This window comes from Psittacula echo, assembly GCF_963264785.1.
Source record: "Psittacula echo genome assembly, chromosome: 6".
In the NCBI taxonomy this organism is placed as follows: Eukaryota; Metazoa; Chordata; class Aves; order Psittaciformes; family Psittacidae; genus Psittacula; species Psittacula echo.
Window position 1 is genome coordinate 23,564,925 of NC_137743.1, and position 26,295 is coordinate 23,591,219.

At 60.5% G+C, this 26,295-nt stretch overlaps 1 protein-coding gene across 1 annotated transcript; it reads right to left on the reverse strand.

Annotated features, from left to right (window-relative positions):
- Positions 1-67: 67 nt before the first annotated feature.
- Positions 68-26,071, reverse strand: ASIC4 (acid sensing ion channel subunit family member 4; the record flags this gene model as incomplete). The annotated part of the gene is made up of 10 exons (XM_080621659.1): positions 68-187; positions 475-579; positions 921-1,000; positions 1,304-1,395; positions 1,769-1,922; positions 2,031-2,087; positions 2,447-2,606; positions 2,695-2,822; positions 2,967-3,111; positions 25,496-26,071. The coding sequence occupies 10 exons, from the start codon at positions 26,069-26,071 to the stop codon at positions 68-70; spliced, it is 1,617 nt and encodes a 538-aa protein (XP_080477785.1).
- Between the last annotated feature and the right edge of the window lie 224 nt (positions 26,072-26,295).

Below are 26,295 nucleotides of genomic sequence, written 5' to 3' on the forward strand. Positions count from 1 at the left end.
CAGTCCCTCTCCATGCGGATGGTGGGGAGGGGGGTGGCGGGGGTCTGCCCCCCAGTCCCGAGCTGGCCTAGCAGGCGAAGTCCTCGAAGACGCCCTGGTGAGAGTAGTGGTGGCGGTGGTGGTGGTTGGGCAGGATGCCTGTGTTGTAGGCACCCTCCACATGTCGGCCCAGTGTCTCGCAGGGGCTCTGCAGGGATGGCAGTCAGTGGGGTGTGCAAAGATCCCATGTACCCTGCTCCCCCAGACACCCACACATAGCAAAGCCTGTCCCCAGGAGGCCCCCAAGAGACCCCGAGGGGCACCCAGCTCCCTGCCACCCAGGGGCTGCCCTGGCCCTGCATCCTGAGGACACCAAACATGAAGCAGCACTGTCCCTTGCTCTTGGGACAACATCCCTTCCACCTAGGCTGAGGACAGACACTGCCCAGGCCCTGACCTTGCAGCACTCTGGGAAGCCCAGCCCCATGGGGATACCTGGTCCTTGAGCTCCTCCAGTCCCAGTGTGGCGATGCTGCCTGAGGGCTTCTTCAGGGGTGGCTTGGAGCGTCGCAGGACCCGGCTCACCCTGTCCCGGATCACCTGGATGCAGACAAAGGGTCAGCCCTGGACCCACACACAGGTGGCACCCCATGTGTGGGCACCCCAGCCTGCACCGACTGTCACCAGCTCCCCTCCTTGCCTGGTGGGCTTGGGGTTGACAGTGGGGACAGCACCTCTGCCCTACACTCTTCCCGTCTTCAGGTCACAGAGGGATACTGGAGGATTTCCCAGTGCCTCCTGCTGGGCATTCTCTGATTTGCGGGCTGTCATAGCCCCCTGGAGTGGCCCATACACTGCAATCCCTTCACAGGGAGCCCAGCTCCTGTGCTGTACCTCACCCGCTCCCACTGCTGAGACACAGCCCAGAAGGTTTGGCACACCTCATAGACATAGTCCAGGATCTCCAGGATGGTGAGGATGCTGGCACCAACGAACAGGCCCATCTGTCCTCCAATGTCCCCTGGGGAGAAGGAGGAGATGGTCATCAAGACACACGGGGAGCCTGGGGTGGGCCAGTGGGGCTGTGGGCAGTGCCAGGACTGCCAGAAGGAAAAGGACAGTGTGATCAGAGGGGCAGGGATGGCAGAACAGAGGGAGCAAGGTATATGCAGGACAGGAGACAGCCAGCAGCATGCCATCCTTCAGCCAGTCTGCAGCCAGCTCCTGCCATCTGTGGTCCCTCCCTGACTAGCCCCACGTCCTTCTGGGGTTGGGACCCAAAGCTCCCCACCACAGGGCCCCTTTAGTAGGTTGGGGGAGTCACCGAGAAGCCCAGCAAGATCGTAGGCTTTCTTCTGCTCGATGGCCTCATAGTTGAGTGCCTCAAAGAAGATGTCCAGCACCAGAAAGTTCTCCCTGTGGGGACAATATAATGGTCAGCAAGGAGGGCTGATCACTTTTCCACCACACCTGCCCCCAACCTCCCCTGTCCCCCAGCCCTCCAGCTCTTAAGTGCTTCCAGTTATTCAAGATGGTGTGGTGAGGACATAGAAGGGGTATGTCTCAGGCCAGGAGGAACCGTGGGGTGGGGAGGTGCTATCAGGAGGGCTGGGAGGTTAGGAACGTGTCAGGGAGATACTCTAGTCGCAGCCACTCCTGGGCAGAGGATGCTGCAAGAACCGTGTGTGGCAGGACTTGCTCCCTGTATGCTGGCAGGAGTGGGGTGGGGGTTCCTTAGGTCCCCAGCTCCCTGCCCACCCCGCAGCACATCCCAGCACGAGCAACTCACCGGATGTAAGTCTCATTCTTGTTGTACTTGCGGGCGAGATAGCGCGCTGAGCCCTTGTTGGGGATGCGCACCATGGAGATCTCCTTGCCATAGCGGGTCAGGTTGCATGGCGTGGGGCAGCTGCAGCGCTCCTGGCTGTCCTCCACTGCCGCGTCTGGGAGCATGCACCCATTAGCATGGTCACATCCCCCCAGCCACCTCCATGGGGGCACCCAGCTGGCCCCCAGCTGGCCCCCAGCCTCCCACTTGCCACCTCACCTACCCAGCGTGTGGTCAGCACACTCGATGTACACGTTAGGGGAGCAGATGGACTCATTGCCTGCAGAGAAGCAGCTGGTTAGGGGGGTGGCAATCTGGCCCACTTCTGCCCCCTACCCTTGATGCACTCCCCCTGAAGGCAGTGAGGCAGAGGTGGCCCTTGAATGCAGAGAGGATGGGATGGGTGGCTCTTGGGTGCAGACTGGCTGGGGTAGGGGTGGCCCCTGGGTACAAAGGCAGACAGGGAAGAGGATAACCTGGGGTGTAAGGAGGGTAAGACAGCAGCTGACCCAGCATATGGAGAGGATGGGGTGGTCCCTGGGTGGAGAGGGATGGGGCAGGGGTGATCATTCAGTGTAGGATGCAGCGGGCCAGCGAGCCCTGGGCAGGTGTCCCCATGCCATCATGCACACCCCTCACCTGGCATGTGGACCATGCGGCAGTGGCAGCTCCGCACCACGGCCTCCTTCTCACACTGCAGGCGGCAGGCGGCAATGCTGTATGTGTCGTAGCCGGGCAGTGTCTGCTCCCCCTGCATGCTGGCCCGGCAGTTCCCCCATGGCTGCGGCAGGTAGGTGAGCTGCCAGGGTGAGAGGGGCAGCGCTGCAGGGTTGCGCTGGGCTGGGTGCCCGCAGACACCTCCCTGAGCTGTGGGTATCCTTCCTTACCCGCTGCTCCTGGCAGGACACGAAGGTCTGGAAGCCAGGCGAGACACCAAAGCCCAGCTGATGGATGTAGGGTGGCTCATCCTGGCTGTGAATCTGGACCCGAATGCCAGCTTCAAATGATGTCTCGTCTGCAGGAGAAGGACAGAGGGGCTGCATGCCTGCACCCACCCAGCACAGCTCCAGTGTGTGCTTGTCTCATTACCCTCACCAGCATCCCCTGCTTGCCCAGCAGCCCTCCCTCCCAGCCCTGCTTACACCACTGCCTCACTCACTTGTCTCTCTCCAGATGGGCAGGTACTCTTCCTGCTGGATGTCCAGCATGATCTCCAGCCCGTTGCCCATGCCACCTTGGCGGGTCACCCGTGGGTTGCTCCGGTCCCCATTGAACGTGTAGCACTTACCATACCGTGTGTAGACCTGGGGGATGGAGAAAGGGGGGTGGTGAGGGAGCAGGCAGGGTGTTCTGCAAGCAGGATGAGGTCCAGGAGCCCCTTTGCAATCCTTTGGCAGGGCTAGAAAAGACGTTTGGAAAGGCTCATCTAAGCCTCCCCCTCCCATGCTGCCACCCCTTTACCCTTGCTGGGGGATGTGAAGCATCTCTCCCAGCGCCGATGGAGCAGCCTGGCTGTCCTGCCCCTGCCAGGTGGGAACTCACAGGGGCAAAGTGCTGGGGGCCGCAGCGCTCTCCCTGAAAGTGGCAGTCTACCAGCATGTCCTCGATCTGGTGGCCCAGGCGGTGGAAGAAGCTCTGCATGGTGTGCTCGGAGTGGCGGGGTGGCAAGAAGCGCGAGTAGTTGGCAAGATGCGTCATCCATGCTCGCCGGTCCTCCTCCAGCACAGCCAGCATCTCGGGCACCAGTGAGTGGTTCTCCCAGGCCAGCCCCAGCCACTGCCCCACCGAGTAGAGGTCGGGCTTGGTGAGGTGCAAGAAGCGTGCTCGGTTGGGGTTGCAGAGGGTGACAGCCGGGAAGCGGAGCTGGGGGGCTCGGGTGAGGCGTGCTCGGGTGTGCACGGGGCGCGAGAGGAGGTGGTGCAGGCAGTCAATGGTGCCAGTGACCAGCAGCCCAGCAGAGGCCAGGAAGGCCAGGCTCCAGAGCAGGAGGCGCAGGCGGGACTGTGGCCGGGTGCACATGTAGTGCAGTCCAGGGATCCTGGTGGCTCGCAGGATGCCGACAGCGAACTGGGCAATGCCTCCATCCTGAGCCGCTGTCAGGGCTTCCCCATCCTGGCAACAGGCAAGGGGCAGCGGCATGGCTGCAGGCAGGGTAGCTCCTCTGGAAAGTGGGGTGCAGGCTGCTCCCGAGGCTGCCCAGGGCCCCTCCAGGGAGCTCTCCCTCCAGGGAGGCTTTTGCTGTGCACCTACCTAGAGACAAACGTGACAGGCGCCTTCCGGAGCTGCTTCAGTGACGGGCGATGGGGGGGAGAGGAGGGGGCTGCTACAAACACGCCTTCACCCAACCTCCATTAGGGAATGGAAAATTCCTCCCTGAGCTGAGCTGGGACAGGAAAGGGGGGTGGGGGGTGTTGTGTTACCCTGGGCAGAGGGAACTGGCAGCCCCCAGTGCCCCAGCATGGTGGGCAATTGTGTCTGGATGGTGATTCCCTGTTCCAGTGACACTGTGTGAGACCTGTGCATAGAAATGCTGTGCTTCAGCTCATCTCCACTGTCCCGTGCCCTGGCAATGCACCCCCCTCGGATCCCCAGCCATGTCTTCTCTGGGGCTGGGAACCCTGCCCCACAGAGGCAGGACAGTGCCAGGCCTGAAAGGCTATGGACTCCTGCCAGCAGTGCTCGGGACCACATGTGTATCTTGGTCCCAACGGCTGTACACTGGTATCCCCTGCCCTGGAGCTGAGGACCCCAGTGGATCTGGGTCCTGTGGGGCAGGAGGCACAGAGCCATGGGGCAGGAGCTGTGTGTGAGTACACCTGAGCCCGGCGGGCGCTTTGAAGTGACGGTGATGCTGTGATCAGAGCGCGGTGGGGGCGGGGGGTGTCTCTGCACCGTGCTGTCAGCACGGCTGGCAAGGCCCCGGCAGCCTGTCAGGGTGCCTGTAAAGCTCAGCACCACGCTCCCGGCAGCTTCTCATCTGCCACTGCTGCTGCTCCCCCCGCCTCTGGCACCAGCCCTGCCAAGGCACGGGATGGCCCCCGGAGAGTCCTCAGACACTGCAGCCCCAGGATGAGCCAGGGCCGATGTGCCCCCTGCGAAGGGCAGCATCCCTGCTGCTTCATGGCAGCTGAGCAGGACGAGAGCAGCAGCAAAAGTGAGGACTGGCAAGAGAGAAACTCCAACTTGCCTCAGCAGTGACTCCAGCAACATCCATGCTGCTGGCCTTGCTGCCTGAGCAAGGCGTGACTCTGTACCCATACTGGGGGCCCAGCCAGGATTCAAGCTGGCACGGATTCATAGAATCACAGAATGGTTTGGGTTGGAAGGGACCTTAAAGCTCATCTAATCCCATCCCTCTGCCATGGGCAAGGACACCTTCCACTAGAGCAGGTTGCTCCCCTGAGGGGCCGGTCTCCGGCAGGGGGCAGCAGGGCACCGCGTTTGGGTCCCGCCGGGCACCGCTTCCGGCGGCCGGCCCGGTACCGGGGCAGCCCTCGGGTCCTGGGCAGGGCGGGTGAGGGCAGCATCCCGGCCCCGCCGCCGCCAGCGGCGGCCTAGGGCAGCGGGGAACAGGAGGCCTCCGGCACGGTATGTACCGGGGAAGGACGGTCCCCATCCCAGCCGCCACGGGATGCCAGCGCTGCTACTTGCTCTGCTGAAAGAGCAAATGTTCTTGCGAGGCTGCAGTGCTTCCCTGGAGCAGAGCTGGGCTCCCCGGGAACACGAAGCTGAGGCCGTGGGGCTGCCCTCGCCACTTGCATGGCCCCACACCCCACGGCTGGCACTGGTCCTGACACTGTCCTGCCGGTGCCAGTGTGAGCAGGAGCGCTGCAGCGGACTCCCTGCGCTCTGCTCCCTCGGGACCAGCCCCATGGGGGTCACCCCAGGCCACACTGAGCTGCCCCTTTCAGCCCATGTGTCCCTCACCATCCCTGGGACACGGCTGGGCCCCCCCCGCACTGTGCCGGCACGTCTGCATGGGGCTGCTGGAGCTGGCTTGGCTTCTTGCTGATATTTATTGTGGCTCTGAGAGCTGGAGGCTGCTAGTCTGATACCATCAGCACCTTGCACACCAGGGCAGCTTTTATATTAGTTTTCTTTTAAATGGAGGATGAGCTTCCCAGGCTGGAGGAAATGTCATTTCTCTGAATGCTTCCATCTCATGTCAGTTCAGACATCTCTGGGCAGCATCATAATCACCCTGGAGTCAGGCGAGGGATGGGGACATGGTACAAAGGCTGGGGCATGTGGGGACAAACAGCTTGGGAACAGGGACCAGTGCTGGGTAGGGCTGGAGAAGAAGGTCCAGCGGTGTTGGTGGCCTTGTCCACTGTAGCCCCAGGCAGGTGGGCATGTGGGGAGGGCAGGGGCCCAGCTGAGTTACTCGCTTGTCGGCTGCCAGGGTGCCAAGGCCAGCTGTGAAATCGTGCTGGAGAGAGCACAGTGCAGTCCTGCAGGGCTTTGCCTTTCCAGCATGACAAACTCAATTAGGTAAGAGGGAGCACGTGAGAAGGAGGAGGAAGGGCAGAGGAGAGCCTGCCTGCACTGGGAACATGATTTCCTCCCTGCAGCTGACCCAGAAAAGTGCCCTGCAGGGCTGGAGTACATATGTCCATCTGAGGACAGTACTTGGGGCACAGGCCCCAGGGCACTCTGCTCCGCTTGCCAGGCACCCATGGGTGCTGCAGCTTCCCGGCTGGGATGGCAGGATTCCCACACCATGTGTGGGTCTCCCTGCTCAAGCACTGCACACTGGCATTGCTGCACCACGGTCATGTGCAGGGGAGACCCCATTAGGGAGGGAATTTCTTAATGCAATTCCTCATTTCCCTGCTCTCTGCTGTGGAGACATGCTGACCTTGAGAGGAATAGCTGCTTGTACCTCAGCAGGAGGATCCCAGCCAGAGATCATGGGGGGGTCTTGTGTCCTCCTCCCCACCCCACACAGCTTGGGTCCCCCCCCAAGTCCTCTCCACTCCTCTGAGGCTCGCTGTCCTGCCCCCTGCTTTCAGGAGCCCCAGGGGAGCAAGGGTGCTGGCCCTCAGCATCCTCACCCTGGCTCACGACAGCCCACCTTGTGAGCACAAGGACCAGCCCCAGTCCCACATCCCCATCACTGCCAGCCCATTGTGCCAGCCTCCAGCTGATCCCAGCTTACGCAGGTATTTCCGTGGCTTACACGGCTCCCCATGGTATTTAGCCTCTGGAAGACGACGTTAAACATTGCAAGCAGCAACAAATCCTGATTGCTCCGAGGAGACAAGAGGCCGTGCTAAGCTTCCAGCCAGACGTTTTCATGCAAGAGAAATGAGCTGTGGCATGTGCAGCCCCAGCGGGTCCTGCTCCTGCATGCCCAGGGCACCAGCCCTGCTCCCACATCCCCTCTGCATCATGCAGCTGGCAGGCAGGCCCTGGGCATGGGCACACCACACAGGAGTGAGCACTCCAGCACAGAGACCCTCCTGAGAACAGTCATAACTGGGGTATGATGAGAATGAGGACAGGGAAGACACTGGAGTGTTCCCACTCTGGGCTTGGCAGGGATGCTCGTCTATGGGTAACCTTAAGGGTGATCTCCAGCTACCCCAGCACAGAGACCAAATTAACATGGGCAGGGCTATGGTATAAAGGAAAGCAGCCTCTAAAATAGGAAATGCTGCTTCTGAGTGAGCCCGGGCAGCTGGAGGCACAGGGATGCTCTTGGACAGAAGACATGGTACAGGAGCTGGGGGCAAACCGGGGTGATAATGGTAGAGCTGGGGCAATAGTACACCCACCACACTGCTCCTGCTCTGCTCCTGCCCCTACTGCAGCCGTCTCTGCCCCAGAGCACAGCTCTGCCGATGCCCCTCATTGTGCCCGCAGCCTCTCGTGGCAGCCCCCCATCACATCCCCAGCAGCCCGCTCCCCACACACAGCACATCTAGGCCCTGCCTGGGTGCCCCAGGAGGGAAGCTGGAGCGCTGACGCCAGCATTACAATTGCCCAGGATATGAGATCCGCTTGGATTCAGCAATTTCAACTCATTTCAAGCCCGGTTCTGCAGCAATTTTCTGAGCCAGTGGGATGTTTTTGCCACTGCAAACGTCCCCTCTCATGCATGGTCGCACCATTTCCCTTCCCTGCTCCCAGGAGGGCTTGGGAAACGGTTCCAGTTTGGCTCAAGCCCAGCCCCAGTGGTGGTATGACCATCCTCCACACCAGCAGCACCTCAGTGCAGCCCCCTGCCCAGTGCTGCGGGATGCAGCCCTGCTTGTGGGGCCGAGGCTCCCCCCTCCATGGGGCACTGGGCTCTGCACCCTCAGTCCAAGCAGAGCAGGGTATCTTCAGCCCCAAGCAGGGCACACCAGCTGTGGGTTAGGCTCCTTGTTTCTCTCATCCTGTGAAGTGCCAAGCTCTGGAGCATCCTCTGCAGTGCCCAACCCACTTCCCCAGGAGGAGGGAGAGCAGTGGAGTGGCAGGGGCCTAGGGGATGCTGTGGGCACATCCCAGAGGGGCCGGAACCCCTCCTGCCTCTGCAGATGTGTCTCTCTGTGCCACAGGACAGCCTGTGCCAGCTAAGCCCCATGGCCAGGCCCGAGCCAGCAGCGGAGACATGGGTGTATGGTGCTGGCAGAGCCCCTCTCGTGCCAAGTATGCTCGCTGTTGGAATACCAAGTACTCAGCTGTGCTACGGGCTGCATCACCAGCCAGGCAGAGCCGTGGGAGGCACCCAGGCCCCAGCACTGAGCAGGGCCAGCAGGTCACTGCCAGGCTGCAGCATCAGGGCCAGCATGCTGCCCAGTGCCCCCAGGAAGAGGCAGGATCTGGAGCAGGGCTCCCTACTCCTGGCAGGTCTGGAGAATGGGGATGCGATGCATGGCAGAGGGATGCACTGGGCACACACCTTCCCGGTGCATCTGCCCCAGTGCTGCCAGTGACATCTGTAAAGGGGGGACACTTGGCACCATACTGCTTTCAGGAGCAGCATCTGTGACAACACACCCAAACCCGTGTGCCAGGAAAAGAGCAGTCCATGCAAACCATTGCCCCAGGAGTCCTGCAGCAACCGAGGCAGGAGCTGTATGAGGACATACTGCTGGCGCCACACAGAGCCTGGATGGCTCTGACACTGAGGCAAGGGGCTGGGGACCCCAGGTCTTCACCTTTCACACCCCACTGAGCAGCCATGGCAGCACACAACCGCCTCCGGTCGCAGAGCAAGTGTCATCACAAAGTTGTGCTTTCCCCTGCCACTGCTCCTTGGGGAAATTCATCCCAGAATCTCACTCATCTCCTCATTTCTAAACTAAATTTATTCATGGCCAGTTTGTACCATTTGTTCTCGTGCCAGCATTGTCCCTCGGTTTTAATAGCTCTCTTCCCTCCCTTGTGTTTACTCTCTTGATGTATTTATAAACAGCAATCCCATCCCCTTGCAGCCTTCAGCCTGCCAGCCTGCACATGCCAATTGCTCCTGGTTTCCTCTCCGGATTCAGGCACTGCTTGCCGGCTGCCCAGCACAGCATCTGCTCCGGCTCACCAGCAGCCTCCTCAGCCCCAGCTGCTCACAGCTCCCACACTGTGCCGGTGAGGTCCCTGGCCAACACAGACACATGGCTCCTGCCCTCTCCATCCGACAGCAGCCATGGGCCAGCATTCCACCCAGGTCAGGACCACCCCAGCTGAGGCTAGCCTGCTACCTCCAGATCTCCCAGCAGCTTGTGCTTTCATATAGTTTGCGTGCATCAAGCACTTTAAAACATCAACCAAAAGGGTCACTTGGGCAAGTGAAGGAGCCAACACCAAAAGAATTGCAAAAGATGAAGTGCTGGGGCTGCTGACAGAGGTGGGAAGTGTGCTGCGGTTCAGAGCAGGGGAGCAGGAGCTGGGAAAGCCCACTTCAGCCTTTTGGCAGCCAGAAAACCTCTCTTGAGATGTTGAATGTGCTGCCTACCTACCCTGGTCTCTCCCTGAGCATATGGGTTGGGTGCTGGGGCTGCAGAAGGTTTCTGCCCCATGTTTCTGCCTCCTGCTTCCTCTGAGAGAGACATAGGGAAAGCTGGGGGCAAAGCCAGGAGGCGCTCAGTGTCACTGGAAAGATGCACTAAAGCTATACTGCCAAGCTTGCTAACCTGGTTAGCAGGCTTGGGTTTGGACTGTGCTGAGCAGCAATCCTGCTATCAACCTGTGCACCCTCTGGATCTCCAGCCACTTCCCATCCTCAGATACCCCTGTGCCCGGCACACCAGCCCTGGGCACACAGCACAGCATGCTACAGATAAGCGCTGGGATGGGCTGCAGCTCAGCCTCCCTGCCGCAAACCCAACAAAACACAGAGAACAATAATTATGGCTTTGGGTAGTGGGCTCCTCTTGGCAGGCAGAGGAGACTCAGCACCATGTGTAGTGCTGTGCAGACACAGCTAGTCCATCCTGCTTGGCTTCAGGACCAGAAAAGGACCCCCAGCTTGTGATTTCAGGTAGAAACGTGGCACTGAGCCCATCCATTCTGCAGGCTGGAGGAAGCAGGGAGCATAAGGGATACCCAAAAGTGGGGTACACAGTGTCGCTGGGGCTCCTTTGTGGAGCTCAAGCAGCCTCTGCCTGCTTTCACCCTGCAAAGACCCCAGCGCTGCAGGATGTCCCCTGCCCTGCATGTACATCAGTGCCTGATGCTGGTGGCTTTTAGCTGAGAGGTACGAGAGGATCCTGGATGCTAGGGGCCTTGCCTTGCTACCCTCCACCTGCCGGACACTGCGGGGAGGCATGAAGAGGGTATGCAGTGCCCGCGGTGATCATGCCCAGCACAGGCAGGGCTCTCCCGGCCCCCTGGGAACGCTTCTCTTTGAAAGCAACCGCGCAGGGAGTGCTGTGCTGCCCGTCCCCAAAGGGTTAACAAGCAATTTCCTTTGCTGACAGCTCGGAGACCGTTCACTATCGACTGCAGGAGAATAAGAGGAGAGAAGCAACGAGATAAAAAGGCAGCAGAGCTGGCACCGCCTGCTTAATCCCAGCGTTTAATCTGCTGGGGCAGCGCAGGCAGCCTTATCTCGCCGTCCTTCTGCTTCTCCATCTCATTACTGCTCCCACGGCTGCGCGGGCCGCGACGCCTGGAGATGCGGGAGCTGAGCCGGGGAGCGCTGGCCTGGGGCAGCGGCTACTGCCAGCCAGCCTCGCTCCACAGCCTCAGCCCCAGCCTCTGCCGGGCGCGCTGCGCTGGGGGGCACACGCCAGCACCCCACGCCTGGCACACGTATCCCCCCTACTTCCCAGTTGGAGCGGGGTGGCTGCACAGGGACACACACATAGACGTGTGTGCACACAGACTGCACCCACAGAGCGTACTGTCACACATGGTGCTGCTCACACCTGGTGTTGTCACACAGCCCTGGGGCACACTGCCATGTCACACATGCACTCACACATTTCCTGGTCTTTGTCCCCAGTCATGTGGGGTGGTCCAGGCTGCACGATGCCCATGCGCTCATAGGTGGATGAAGGAGGCAGAGCTCTGTGGGACAGTGCAAGTAGGACATAGCAGGGCCAGGATAGCAGGCAGAACAATGCCACCTTGTCCTGCATGTCCCCCTCCCTCCACCCTCACCCATGCCGGTGCTCCCCTATGGGTGGCCGACCAGCTCCACTCTCTCTGCTCATCCCATCAGGGACACCATGGCTCACATCACTGAGTCACCCCCGGCCTGGCCCTGCAGCTCCTGCGGCCACAGGGCAGGGGTGGGCAGGGTGGGGGAGGACACCTCCTGGAAGCAGGCAGGTGCCGGCATAGACATGGTCCCTCCAGCCATGGCATTTGTCTGTAAATCTGCAGCACTGACACAGCACAGATGAAGCCTGCACACTAGCCGGGTTGTCACGGGGGTTATCCTGCTGCCTACGGATGGATTTACACTGATAAGATTTATTGTCACCCTAGCTGAGGCGCTGCCACTGCCTTGCTCCCCGCTCTTCTTGCAAGACTGTGCTGCCTGCTTGTGGGTGCCATAAGAGCTATGAGCAGCATCTTGGCAAACAGCCACTGGCAGAGTGGGTCCCCAGACATGAAGAGAGGTGAGCATGACCCTCTGCTCCCCACTGCCAGGGCCGATAGGTCCTCTGCCTGCCTATCACAGGGTGCCTCACTCACCCTCTCACTATTGCAGCAGGATGCGGGAGGATGCTGGTCCCCAAGCTGGACCAGGCTGAGCAGAACACACATCTGTGCTTCCAGAGATTTGCTGACGGTGCTGGCAGTGCTGCTCCAGTCACAGCTCAGTGGCCTTGCAGCAATCCTGTGTGGTGTGGGGCTGCTGGGACTCGTGGAGCTGCTGGGGTGGCTGTGCATGGAGGCACCATAGGCAGGATGGCCTGGGCAGGGAGCGAGGGAAGGGGGAGGCCCAACCTGCAGCCTGATCCCAGCACCACACAAAAGCACGCAGGGTGGCTTTGGGAGCCTGGGCACTGTGCACCCTCTGCCCCAGGGTGACACGGGATGGGAAGGAATAGCCCCAAAAGTGGAATTTCAAGGCTCCCCACTCTGCCTTGGTTCCTCACCCACACCCAGCTGCCTGCCCCCCTGCCATGCTCCCCAGCACTGATTTCCCTGGGGCCAGCAGGGATTGCCGTGAGCCACCTGGTGCAGCCAGGCAGGAGCTGAACCAGGGTAAATCCCCAGCAGCATGAGGTGCAACCACCTGCCAGCATCCCCTCTGTCCCCAAAGTCACCACATAAGCCCCACACAGCTCCCTCACCACCCTGCTCCATCCCAGCTCCCGCCTCTTCCCATTCTCCATCCCTCCAGCCACTGAGCCACCTCAAATGATGCTGGGAGCTCCAGTCTCTCTGCCAACATAAATTTGACCCCAGCATGTCATAACTGAAGGAAACAACACACAAACAGCCCGAGCTCCGCTGCACCCTCCTCCCCAGGGCCAGCTCAGGGGGGCAGCCTGGGTGATGGTGTAACCCGCCAGCACATCGAGAGCCAGAGTGAAGTGGGGTGATCACAGCCCAGCGGGAAAGGGCTCGTTAATAGCTGAGCCCTTTTAGTAGAGATTAGGGAGCTGCGCAGCTTTGATCTTTGATTGCCAATTTGCATCTTGAAGGCGCTGGGACCTCATCCAGCCTCAGCGCAACCCTTTGTGGTTATCTCATGGCTAATGGATTTGTTCTTAATGCTGGAGCGTGCAGGCTAAAGGCTGATTAAACCCTCTCCGCGGCGCTAAATCAATGGAACAAACATGATAGGGGTTGGCTTTTCCCGGCCTGCACGCTCCCGGCGGAGGGGCTGATCGACAGAGGCCCCACGCCCCAGCACTGGCAGGGACTCCCTCCATGGGGCTGCCGGGCAGGCGAGGAGGCACAGGCACCAGTGGGCAGGGGGAACCCCGCAGCCTGTATCCCTGTTTCCTCATCCTCTGCTCACCATGCAGGCAGTGATGGGCAGGGAGGGTCTCAGGACTCCCAAGGTGTCTGCTTCTCCTGGATGCTTGAGCCACACTGTCATTGTGCTGGTCCTTAGTGTCTTCAGGAACTCTGCAGTGTCTCCTTCCGTTTCCTCCTGCCTCCTAGGGCTTGCTATGGGAGCAGGGATGTGTCCTGGCAGGGATGGGATGGGACAACCTGCCCCTGCAGCTGGGGGACTCCATCCCCTTCCTCATGCCCCCTTTACCACTCATACACTGGGGAGCAGCCTTGGCAGCTCACATCTCTGTCCTTCAGACCATCTCTCCTTTTCCCTGCTCAGAGCCAGCGCCATGTTCCCAGGACCGTGTGCTGCATGCAGCAGCCCATACATCACGTGCTGTGAGCAGGAGTATCTGTACACACTTTCCATAATGACTGTGGTCTCCACTGCATGCCCAGCTTCAGGAAAACACAACTCCCACTGTGTCTGCAGGCAACATTAGCAGAGGGGACAAACTGCACCCTGCCCATGGGTGCCACAGGAACAAGTGGTCGCATATTCTACCTGCTGTCTGGGCTGGGAGACTAGGGATGGGAGATGAGCACCTGAGATGGGCAGGACCAAGATTTTGGGGACTATGAGCTGTTGGGAGGAGGGTTGTGTGGCTGCAAGCACAGAGAAGACCACCTGAGAACATTTTGCACCCTCTGCTTTTTGCAGGGCTTATGGCACCACTCCAGATGCTGCTAAAGAAGAGCTGCCTCCAGGTCTGGTGGCATTTGAGTGACAGGACCCCCAAGCAGAGACTGAGCTGGGCTCAGTGTGAGCTCAGAACTCCAGGGCCTGAGCTGCCTGTGTTGGAGGATGAGACGTGCTGCAACACAGTGAAGCTCAGACCAGTGCCTTGCTGGGAACCAGTCTGTGGGGAGATAGGGCTGGGAGCAGCCCCACTGGTCCTGGGCTGTGCCCATGCCAGGCTCGGCCCTGGTGAGCAGTGGTTCTGGCAGAGTGAGCCGGGCTGCCTCACGGCACGGAGCCGATGGGATCACACGCTGTGATTCCCATCTGCAAACCTCACTATTAAATCATCTCCCCTCTGCCAATATTTGCCAAGTGCGGGAGATAAAGTGGCTACAAAAGTCATCAGTGCCAGCATTTCAGTTGGCACGGCTGGCAGCAGAGGGCAGCTGGGCAGGCCAGCAGTTCCCTGCAGTGATGGGTCCCTGACAGATCAGCCCCCGAGATCCTCACACGGGCTCCTGGCCGAGCAGACCCATTGCCCTACGTGCAGCAGTGCAAGGGGAGCCAAAACCCCTCCACGCTGCTGCGCAGCACCTCTGCCTGCATGGGATGGATGCTGATGCCACGGGCACCACTGCCTGTGCCAGCCTGCCCCAGGCATCAGCACAGCCCGCCACCCCTCACCTCCACCTCTGCACCAAGACATCCATCTCCACCCTGTCAGCATCTCCCCTGCAGCATCTTCTCAATGCAGCACCAACTCACCCCCTCCAGTACTGCCCCATCCAATCCATGTCATCCCAGTGTCCCCAGCTACCACTGCCCTGCCATACACATCCCCCTCTCCCTTGCTCCAGGCTGCCTGCACAGCCTCTGTGGTGGTCTCTGAGTGGGTGAGGCAGGACATGATGCTGAGACACAGCTCCTGGAGGAGAAGCCCAGAGCGTTATCAGCCCAGGGAGTTAATTAAGGTCATGTCAGACGATAAGGAAACAGGATGTCAGAGCGGCGGCAGCAGCACAGGGGATCAGAGCCTGAAAAACTGTCTATGAAAAGCAACTCCACCAAGATGTGATCAGCCAGGTGCTCGGGGACAGAGAGGCTGTCACAGCTCCATGCACGGGGGCTCCAAGGACAGCACCATTCTCACTGGACCCATGCCCAGTATGGGGTGGAATAGGTTGGGATGGGGATGCAATGAGAATGTGATACACTGTGCCTGGGCAGGGGGAGCTGGCTGAGCAGCCCTGGTTATGTGCTTCTGCCCTCAGGCAGGAGCAACTCATCCTGGTGCAACCAGCACCATGCCGTCAAGGCAGGAATCACTGTGAACTTCTGCCCATAATAAGCCCATGTGATTGCAGACACTGTCTAATCAGCAGGACCACAGAGCTGGGCACGCCAGGCTGCTTGACAGCACTGGCACTGCTCCTGCCTCAGACTGGTCACCTCCCTGCTCAGTGATGGCTTTACCTCCTGGACCAGAGTGCCATGGGTCGAGCAGAGCAGAGCTGGCTCAGCCCAGTATAGCACAAGTGCACAGCAGGACAGTGGGAGCAGGCTGGGCTGGGAGGGAGAGGCATAGGGGACACACTACCAGTGCAAACCCATCTTTCCTGGCTGGGTGGGAGCTGAGCCACTGGGGCGTAATTAATACATCAATCTCAGCTGCATTTGCATCATGCCCTGGGTCCTGTGCCGCCTGGGAAGGTGGGCTGCTCCATGCCTTCTCCATGGGGGTCACAGGCCCAGTGTGGGCCCCGGCTTGCCCCTACATGCACCCCATCTCTCCTTGCCCCATTGTCCCCCGCAGCAGGGCACCCAAAGGCCCCTGCCTTGTCCCGCTCCAGCCACTGCAGTGTTGAAGAGAGATGGAGATGCTTCCCTCTGCCACACAGTCCCTCCTTCCCTCCTTGGGCTGTGAGAAAATTGCAGGGAAGGCATCTTGTGAGTGAAGGGCACAGCAGGGTTTGGAGGGCAAAGGGGGGTGGTCGAGCTGCAAACACCCACTGCCCACCTCTACATGCCTAGGATGGGGTACAAGGCCCATGGGCAACATCCACGGCTGGTGTCTGCTCTCCTGGGGCACTCACCTCCCTCCTGTTCCTGCCCTGCTACCCTGGCCCAGCTGAGCACCCCAAATGGGTCTCCCAGACTGAGCACCGGCCTGGGAGGAAGAAGAGCTGGGTCAGGAAAGAGCCTGTAGTAGCGGCAGGGGCACCACAGTGCATGCAGGGACATGGGTGCTACCTGCAGCTCTTGCTTTGCCGCCCTGTGGGTGCAGGTGGCAGAGGGACAGGACAGCAGGGGGATGTGTGGGGTGCCACTGCTCCCCCGGCACGGCAGACCAGTGAGATATCCCTGTGCAGCTGAGTGCAACACCTCGCCATGGCCGCTACACTGCTGACAGCCGCTGCCTGCCCTGTGACACCGCGGGGACTGTGACGCTCTGGCCACAGCCACGGTCCAGACAGATACAGGAGGAGACATGGGCCTGCCTCCTGCCTCCAGGACTGCCCACTGCAGCCACTGTCACTGGAGTGCCTCACCTGTGCCTGACCGCAGCACCCACAGCATCTGCACCACCCACAGCATCTGCACCACCCACAGCACCTGCAGCACCCTCTGCACAGCCCACCACGGAGCACCAGGAATTAAAGTGCTAATGAGCTGCTGGCTGGAGGGTCGGCAGTTAGCAATTAATCAGGGGCTGTGCTCTGATGAGGCATGCACCTCCTTTCCCCTTTCACCCTGCCCAGCTGAGCTCCCTGACACAGACAGGGGTCCCCAACCCTCCTTCCAATGGGACACAGCACCCACAGGTCCTCCCAGCCGTTGGCTTTCTTGCTGCGCTCACCTTCCCGGAGGCAATCAACAGGGAACCTTTTGTTCTGCTGGAATAAAACCTGTTGAGTCCAGCTGAGCTTAGGCAGCTTTAACAGCAAAGTGCACTCTGGTCCGCATCTGTGCCCGGAGAGGGGCATGGTGAGCTAGGAGTGCCTCCGCTGATGGGCCTGCCCACCTGCATGAAGTTGGCTGGGGAGGCCCAGCCGCTTGGGCAGCGATGGTTCTCAGGGACAGGGCAGGCACATGTGGGAGCCCTGAGCCCCAGCAGGTCAGGGGATGGGTTCGGCTCCCCAAGACTGGCAGCATGGCTCAGCGGCAGGGCCATCCTCACCTCCGGCTTGGTGATACAGCTGCAGTGGATGGGGCCGGCAGCATCCTGCCCATAACTGTTGTTGGCGCAGCACTCTGGAGCACGGCTCAGAGCACAGAGGGAAGGTTTTGCAGCATACGCAGGGGACAGTCACCCACAAAACCGTGTGGGGAGCTGCTGGGAAGCTGCTCAGGCATTAGCCTGACTGCTCCCCGCTGTGAAGCCCTGGCTGGCTTTCCTCCCCTTGCAGAGTCAGGATGTGGCAGAGATCTGGCACCCTCCTGCCCTCGCACCCTTGCCATGCAGCCTAAGCAGGGAGTGTACCCTGGGGATGAGCTCCCACACTGGCTGCATGTTGGGACAGCACCTGGGAGAAAAGGCCAGCGACCAGCGAGGAGCAGGTTAGAGAGATGCATGTTCTCCCCTACTGCACAATTAATCATGAGAAGTTTTTCCTCCTTTCGTGCATGAAACAAAATTTGGCAGGGCGTTCTGACCACAGGGACTTGCTGCTTGCTCTCCAGTAAAAACCCAGCCACATCTGGCAAAGAAATAACCTTAGAGCATCCCTGTGTGCACAGACAGGGAGAGGAAATGTTCGACCAGGCAGGAATACTCAGCGGGGCTTGGTCCACAGCCCCCCGTTCAGTGAGCACCTTCAGCTCCTGTGTTTGCTCCCACTCCACAGCCCCCAGCACACGCATGGCCGTGCTGCCCCATTGGCCTCATTGTCCCTGCCCACAGAGGCTGTTATTCTGGTCCTGGATACATAAATGCCCAGGCAGGGTCTCCCCCCTACTGCCAGCCAGCTGGGTGCTGGCAGCAGCCATGCAGCCCCTGCCTGGGCTGCCCTCCCACCCCTGGCTGCCTCCCCCTGCCCGCTCCATCACCCAGCCTGGCTGGAGCCTCAGCCCATCCTTTCTGCAGCAAGCCCAAGTCTCCCTAGCACTGTTCCAGCTATTTGTTATTGGAAAAAGGGGGAAATACGGTTTTCAACTATTATTGTTTTTTCCACCTGACTGGCTGCAAACTTGTTAATTTTTTTCTTTAATGTGTGAACAGTGTCGACGACAGCTGCATGTGAAATGACTCGACGCCCTATCTGTGGGTCCCTGGCTGGCTTTCAGCACTCACACCGCAAACATTGCCTTCTATAAATAAAGGCCTATATCTCATCAATGGCAGAACAGCAGAGCTTTATATAGTCGTCTTACATAAAACCGTCTCTCTTTATGGGCTTCAAACCATTTGCGTCACTTAGTGCAGCTCCGTAAACCTCCTGCTCCAGCCGCTCCCCCGTGGAGGAAGACCCGGCATGGCTGCCCCCTGCCCCATGCTGCCGGTGGGGAGCCGGGGGTCTCGCCACCCCCCCCACAGAGCCAGGCAGCAGCTGTGTCCTCGTCCCCCCACCCTGCCACCTTGGCACACGCTTCCCTCCAGCCCGCCCAGCCTTGGCAGCGAGCACAGCATCCAGCACTGCCAGGCACCCCCGTGCCTGGGGACTACCAGCCACAGGCCAGCACTACGTACCCTGCCCTCACCACCCTCCCTGTCCCTGCCATGGGTCCTGGAGCACCGCAGGCAGGGATGCTGAGAGGTGCCGCACCATCCTCCATCATTTGGGAATCAGGTACCGGAGGGTGCAGGGTGACCAGGGATGTGGTGTCAGGCTGTGGGCACTGGCTGGATCCTTTCATCTCCAACTCTGACATACAGGGTACACAAGTCCAACCAGTGGCTTTCAATCCTGCTGCCCAGCAAGCTCCTGGTATGGGGCATGCCAGGGTCTGTCCCCATGGCCATGGAGCACAGGTCCCACCTCCAGCCCGCCATGGTCCCTGGGGGCCCTGGCTCCATATGGCAGAGCCTGCCCCTCTGGCTCGCCGCAGGCGCCTGCCTGCACGCACCGATGGGCCGTGGGGGTGCCAGGGACTCCTGCTGGGGCTGCAGCAATGCCTGCCTGCAGGGAAACATCCGGCACTCCGGCTGGCAGTGCAGGAGCCAGGGGGACAGAGCTGCAGAGACTATGGTGACAAACCTTTGTTTACCCCCATGCCACTTCAGCCACTACCCTGGGTGAGAAGGTGGCCAGAGCACTCTGCCCCATGGCTGCTCCCAGCACCACCTGGCCCTGGGACCCCTGCCATGGGTGACACCAGCACCATGGACGGGGTCACCACAACGCCTTGCCAGCCATGGTGCCATGTGGCATCCAACCACACCACTAGTAAAGGGCACCTGCACCCCAGCCTGCTCTGCCCCATGCCCAGAGCCACCATGCCCAGCCAGCCACATTACACCTCATGCAGCCCCCCTTATCCCCTAGCCAGTCATCCTGCACCCCGTCAGCCCCACAGCCCTGTGTCCCCAGGCACCAGCAACCACCCACTCCTGGGGCCAAGCCCCTTGGATGCCCCAGCCCCAGCCCTCCCTCAGCCACCCGAGGTGCCCACCCCACTCTGCAGCCAGCAGCACTGGGGTGGCACTGCCCCCAGACACCCCACGGGTGCCCTGGCCGGGGGGACAGCAGAGCCCCGATCTGCCCAGCCTGGCACGTGGTACCAGCCTCGTGGCACCTCCCACATCCCTGGGGAGACACATCAGGCACGGGCATCCTGGCCGCTGGCTCCCCCCTGTATCAGAGACAGGCTTATTAAGTGTGTGATATTAAATTACCCAGATAAGAGCATAAGAGCTTTTAAAGTCAATTCATTAAATATAATTATGAAGAGAGCTTTTTTATGCTCACAGTGATCCAATCTCAATCAGGGAGACGGTGGGAATGCCGCCGGCTCCTCCAGCATCTCCGCTCCCCCGCTGCGTCGCCCCCGCGCCCCCTGGCTCCCCAGCCTCGGCCTCCTCCTGGGAGGAGGTGGCACCCACGGCCCCTGCTGCCTGCCCCACTGCCCCGGCACCCCCTCCCCAGTGTCACTGCTGGTGCTGGTGCCACCTCCATCCTATGGGCTTCTGCCCAACAAAGGGGAGGGAGAGATGAGGCAATGGTGGGGAGATGAAAGGCACCGGCAGGGATGGTAGCAGGATATGGAGAAGCTTGGGGACAAGAGCCAGCTATCTGGGTAGCTGAACACAGGTTCTTCCCACCCATGTGTCTCCTTCTCCACAGAATCTGACCTCCTCCTTTTCCCCGGTGGAGCAGCCTCCTTAGGGACCTAATGATCCATCCTCACTCCCCAAGCAGGAGAGGTGCAGACTTTCGTCCCCTCCCACATTCATTAATGGTGCTTTTTGACCAATTAATACCTGCCAGCCCCACAGAAGCTGCCCCAGCCCACAGCCAGACTCCTCACATGCAGCCCAGGTAGGCCCACGCCAGCCATTTGCACTGGGAACCCCCTCTCATTCCGTGCACTCCCAGCCACACTCAGGGCTGAGCCCATCTTTCTTGGGGGAAGCCACAAGGGAGAGAGGGTCCCAAAGACACTTCAGGAAATCCACAACCCTCATCTACAGCCAGATTCCCAAGACACCCCATGTCCCCTTGCCAAGGTGCCCCAAGACCTGCTGTGATAAGGGGCTTTGCCGTGACATCCCTAAGTGCAACCAACCCCTCGCTGTCCACCACAATACCCCAAATTCTCATTCCCCCCATATCCACCCTCCTGCAGCCCAAGCACTGCAGCCCAGCTGGCCAGGAGCAAGGTGGGTTCTGGGCTGGGGTCCCTGCACAAGGCTTCAGTGGGGGCTGGTGGGAGCAGCTACCCGCTGCTGGGAGCTGCTGGACTGACATTTATTTTTAGACGTGAATTGTATAAATTAGCATTTCTCAGTGGATTAAGCAGCAGGAATTGTGTAAAATTAAATGGCAATGAATTGCATTAAAGTCCCCCATTTTCTGGCACAAACAGCACCTCGAGCGGTGCCCAGGCAGCTCATTTGTAACAGTGCCCGAGCTGCCACCCCTGTGGCTCCAGACAGGAGCATGACCAACCTGTGGTGTGTCTGCACCTCAGGGACACAGACCTGGGGACACACAAGCATGGCAGCCAGGCTGTGAGCACGGGTACTCTGGACAGACTGAATCCCTGGGGAGATGGCTCAGGCGCTGGACTGGGGCTGCAGGACATGGATCCATAGAGTCTGGTGACCCAAATGAGCAAGGCTGGGCTCTGAGGAGCAGCTCACAGGTATGAGATTGGCAATGGATGCTCCATACTCTCCTGGTTACCAACACCACCAGCCCCAGACCACTCACCATCACCACAGTGATGCCACCTTCCAGAGGGGATGATGCTGTGTTGGGACCTGTACGGCACCGCCTGGCCCCAGACTCCCTCCGTGCTCCATCCAGGGCAGGTCCTGCAATGCCTGAAGCCTAATGAGCAGATGAGAGGTCCCTTGTGAATCCCCAACACTCCAGAGCATGCTCAACTCTGCACAGGGGGAGAGGGGAAACAGGGTGGGGGCTGAACAGGCATCAGGCAGGGCAGGGCAGGTGAGGAGCAATGAGTCCAGCTCTTTTACTCAACGTAAACATAGGCTGAAAACGTGACATTTATTAAGCACAGTTCTGGTGGAAAGGTCAGAGAGAGTCCCTCCGTCGGGATCAGTGTTAGCTGCAAGGTGGGACAGTGGCAGAGCCTTACTGAGAAGACGCAAGAATGACAGCCTGCTGTCCCCTTCCCACACCCCAGCCAGGACCATCTTGGGGTGCAGCTGAGGATGCTCCCCCTGTTTAGCCATAGGGGTCTGCATGGGGTGCTGCCCATGTCCCGGGCAGGGGGAAAGCCCTGCCTGGAAAGCTGGGGTCGGTGCCAGCTGCGAGATGCACTGCCAGCTCTCAGCAACCTCCCGCTCCCCCCAGCCTCCAGCCCTGGCAGGACTGGCTTCGGCAGCCACACATCAGAAACAAAAGGCTTTTGACAAGCGGACCCGGTTTTGAGAAAGGCACCAGGCTCCTGCCCGGCCACGAGCGGAACCTCCTGCCGCAGCCGCTGCCGGCGAGCAGGCGGGATACTGCTGCTAGCCGGGGGAGACCACCTCCACGCACCCCCTCCCGCAGCCCCCAGACCCCTGCACACCCCAGCTGCCTGCCCCCCCGAAGCACCGCTGAGAGGGCTCTCCCTTCCCACAGTGCCTCCTGATGTGGCCAGCACCGGCCCCGGGCTGTGGCCACACTGGGTGCCAAGCTTGGGGACGAGGATGGGCACAAACCACCTGCGGTAGCTGAGCCCCAACCGCGTGGGGCCGCTTCCCAACCGCCTGCTTAATGGCACGTAAAGAGCGCTATTGATTTCCCGCACCGGCGCCGCACGCTCCGCACCCTCGCACCGCAGCTGCTCTCGCCCAGCTATCAGGGCTCGCACCCACCGCCCTCACCGAGGCACCAGGCAGTGTGCCGGCGGGCACTGGGCAGCAGCAGGGGCAGCTCAGCCCTGCGACCCCGTGCAGAATGGGGAGCAGGGGGCAGGGGGTTATGAAGTGGCTCCAGCATGGCCCTCCGGCAGCCGACGCAGGGGGCACATTTGTCAGCGGGGCTGCAGGGGAGCCTTGCTGCGGCTCGGGGCTGTCCCTGCTGCCTGGGGAGATTTATAGCCCAGCCGGGCCTTATTACACGGAAGATGCTTATGCTGGGCACTTTTTTTTCCCCCCAATAGTTTCTTAACTTGCTATCCCATAAAGAATGTAGATTTGTGACGTTGAATAGGGGAAGATCATTTACCACTCGCAGCTCTTATTTAAAGGATCTGTACGAGTTACTTGTTGTGTAAGCATAGACTGCAAGCGCTAGCGCAAGGGGACATGCTCCAGCCTCGGCACTGCTCCTGAACAGGAATCCATCCGGCGGTGGCCCCACGGCTTGGCCACCCTCGTGCTATAAAACTTCCAGCCTCGGCACTGCTCCTGAACAGGAACCCAGCCGGCGGCAGCCCCACGGATTGGCCACCCTCGTGCTATAAAACTTCCAGCCTCTGGATGAAGTCCACCTTGTGCCCAGAGGGAAGGGAATACTCCAGCACTCCTGCAAGCACGGCTGCAGGAAAAGCTCCTTCCCTTCTCCGGCATCCCTAGGGGTGCAACCTCTCCTCCAGGGGCTGCAGCAATGGGCATCCTGAGACCCCAGGCCATTTACCCCACTGGGATGTACTGCAGTCTGGGAGCCCTCCATCACTGCTGGGACATGCTGTTACTCATGTATCCACCCACAGCAGTGGGTCTACAAGAGCTTTCTGAACATAACGGCACACATGGGGGCACAGGACTGGGACCAATGAAGCCTGGAGCTCCCTGCCACAGAACGGCTGGGTACAGGGCAGCCTGGGTGCCCCTGCACTGGGGACACAGCTGGGAGGCACAGGAGTACCCAAGCCCACACATCACAGCTGGGACTCACCCCGCCTGCCAAGCAGCTTATGCTGTGTTTCAGTCATTCCCAGGAGGCACAAGGGACCAATTCAGCTTAGGGAACAAGAGTAGGAGGCTCCAGCTGCAAACGGCATGGTGCCTCGACAGGTTCCACTGGCAAGGCTTTGGGACATGGTATGTGGCAGAGGGAGGTCACATCTTCCCTCATGCCTCCACAGGTCCATGCCCTGCAGCCTCTCCCGCCCCAGGTTCGCCCCCCCCTGCCCCAGGTTCACCCCTTTGCTCCAGGCAAGTAAGAAGTGGCAGGGATGCCCCTTTCTGCTGACAGCCCTTGGTGTCTCAAAGGCTGGGTTGGAGGGCTGAGCAGGCGACAGGGAGATGAAGGCTATGGAAGCCCTGGGCTTCCCTTCTTTGAGCCATGAGCTGTGGGTCAGCTGGTACTAACAATCCTTATGCCTGAAGCATGCTCTAGTGCAGGGTGCTGGCACACCAGATCTCAGACCTGTAAGCAGCTGAGGCAGACAGGCCAGCTGGTCCTGCATGGTCACCTGCTGAGGAACCAGGTGCTGGTGACTGTTCTGATGGTCACCCTCTGCTGCCACACAGCACAGCGCACACCACACATCGTGTCCACGCTGCGGGAAGCTTGTACCCAGCCCCCCGCGCCTCAGCTCTGTCCTGCCAGCCTCACAAGCGCAGCTCAGCACTCACCAAATCCCATTGCCACGCCGTGCCGCTGCCTGGCACTAGGCTGAGCTTGCTGCTTCCCCCGCAAGGCAAAGCAAGCAGGATTCCCCAGGAGGATGCCAGGGCTGGAGCCAGCATGGCCGAGCCACGTGCAGGACTGTCCAGCACCAGAGCTCCCCGCTCCCAGCCCTGATGGCAAACTCCAGCAGCTGGCACAGAGCAGACACAAAGCCCAGCAAAGCCCTGGGTGGAGCAGGGCTGTCTCCTTGCTGCTTCCCAATCCCCTCTCCTTTCCAATCCACTGCAATGGCCCATGCCACCACCTCGCACAGGACAGCCCCCCCGAAATGGTGCTTTCCCAGGCACAGCATCACCCGGTGCAGCGAGCAGGCGTTGTACCGATGGGCACGAAGTGAAACAAAACATGCTGCATCAGCCATTTCCAGCCCCACGGAGCCTCCTCTTCCCCCACAGCATCCCGCACAGCCCATGGCATCACATCCCTCTCCCCGGCACGAAGTGGGCTCCGGTTGGCAGCACTGCTCCTGGGAGCACAGCAAGCCAGCCGAGCAGTAGCCCCTGGCAGCCGTAGGAGAGAGACGGCTCATTTCCAGAGTCATTACGGTCTGAAAAGGGTCCCATCAGGTATTCTGCCCGTTCAGCACATTTATTTTCCCAAACCACAGCGGGGATTTGTGATTCCAGGCTCAATATTAGTGAGAGCTGCACGCTGGCAGTGCCCGGCCAGGAGCTGTCTGCCTGGGCAGGCAGGGCACTTCCGGGATAAGACCCTGCCAGCAAGACCTGGACTGTGGGTGGGCAGCCCCCCACTCACCCCTGCTCTTGTGCCTCTGGAGCGGGTCCGCTCGGCATGTGTGTGAACACGTGTGCAATGCTGGCAGCCTCCAGATTCACACCCATCCCAGCACCAACCCTCTCAAATGCAGGAAAGCTCCCTGATGTGCAATGGGGTCCCTCCTGAGCCCCCCAGCCACTCTCCCCGTGCAAGGCATCTTGCAACAGAGCACCTCAACCCAGATGGAAGCACAGGATGGAGCAGAGCACTACATCACAGCCTTCCCACTGCAGCTTTCCCACTGAATACCCTCCCTGGGGACTGCTGAGCCCTGCTGCCCCCCGCTGCAACTCCTGCCTGACAGCCCGTCTGGCACAGACCTGCTGACAGCCCAGTCCTGCAGCACAGAGCCCTACCAAGAGCTCCCACGGAGGATCCTTTCTCTCTCTCCGTGTGAAACTTGGAGGGAAACTCAGAGAGATGCAAACTTGAGCAGCCGGAGAGAGCCAGGGAGCCTTGCTCCAGCGAGGCGCATCCGGGTGCATGCCCCCTGCACCGGCAGGGACCCCGGTGAAGCTGAGCCAGGTGTGCACTCACCACAGTGAAATCATGGGATGAGCAGTTCTCACCGCTGAAGTTGCAGCTCTTGAGCATATCGTCGAGCTGGTGGCCGGTGCGGTTGACAATGTCAGCCATGTCGGGGTCAGGGTAGAGCAGGTCCGTGGCCTTGTGGCCATCCCGGTCCTTGGGGGGCAGCCCAGTCATGTTGGCCAAGTGGAAGATGTCAGCATCGGTGAGCGCTGAGTGCCGGTAGCGATTGATGTTGCAGATGGTGATGGCGGGGAAGATCATCTCACGGGTGGCCTCCTCATCCAGGGCCATGACGTGGGGGTGCTCCAGGTAGAGCAGCGCTGACTTGGTCGCCTGGTAGAGGAAGAAGGCAAGCGAGGCAAGGAAGGCGAGCGCCCAGAGGGTCTGGCGCACACCCAGCTGCCCCGACCGGCAGATGTGTCCCAGGCCGTGCAGCGTGCTGGTGCTGGCAAAGGCGGCCAGGTCCCGGGAGCGGGGCCGGGCAGGCTCCTCGATCAGGCTCTCCTTATCCCCTTCTTCTTTCTCCTTCTGCTTCTCATCCTCCTCGGCAAATTTGATTTTACACACGATCTCAATCGGCATCTGCCCCTCGCCGCCGGTGTGCCCAGCCAGCGAGCTGCCCCCCGGCACGGGCACTGTCCGAGAGCTCGGCCAGGCGCTGGGAGGGGGCTCGGGTCCCCCCCAAGCCCCAGCACGGCGCCGGGAGGGCCGAGCCGTCTCGGGAGGGAAGCGCAGCCCCTCTCAGCAGCTCTGAGCCGCCGCTTCCCTCTTGTCTCACTAGTCGATCGTCTCCTTGTGCCTTCGCT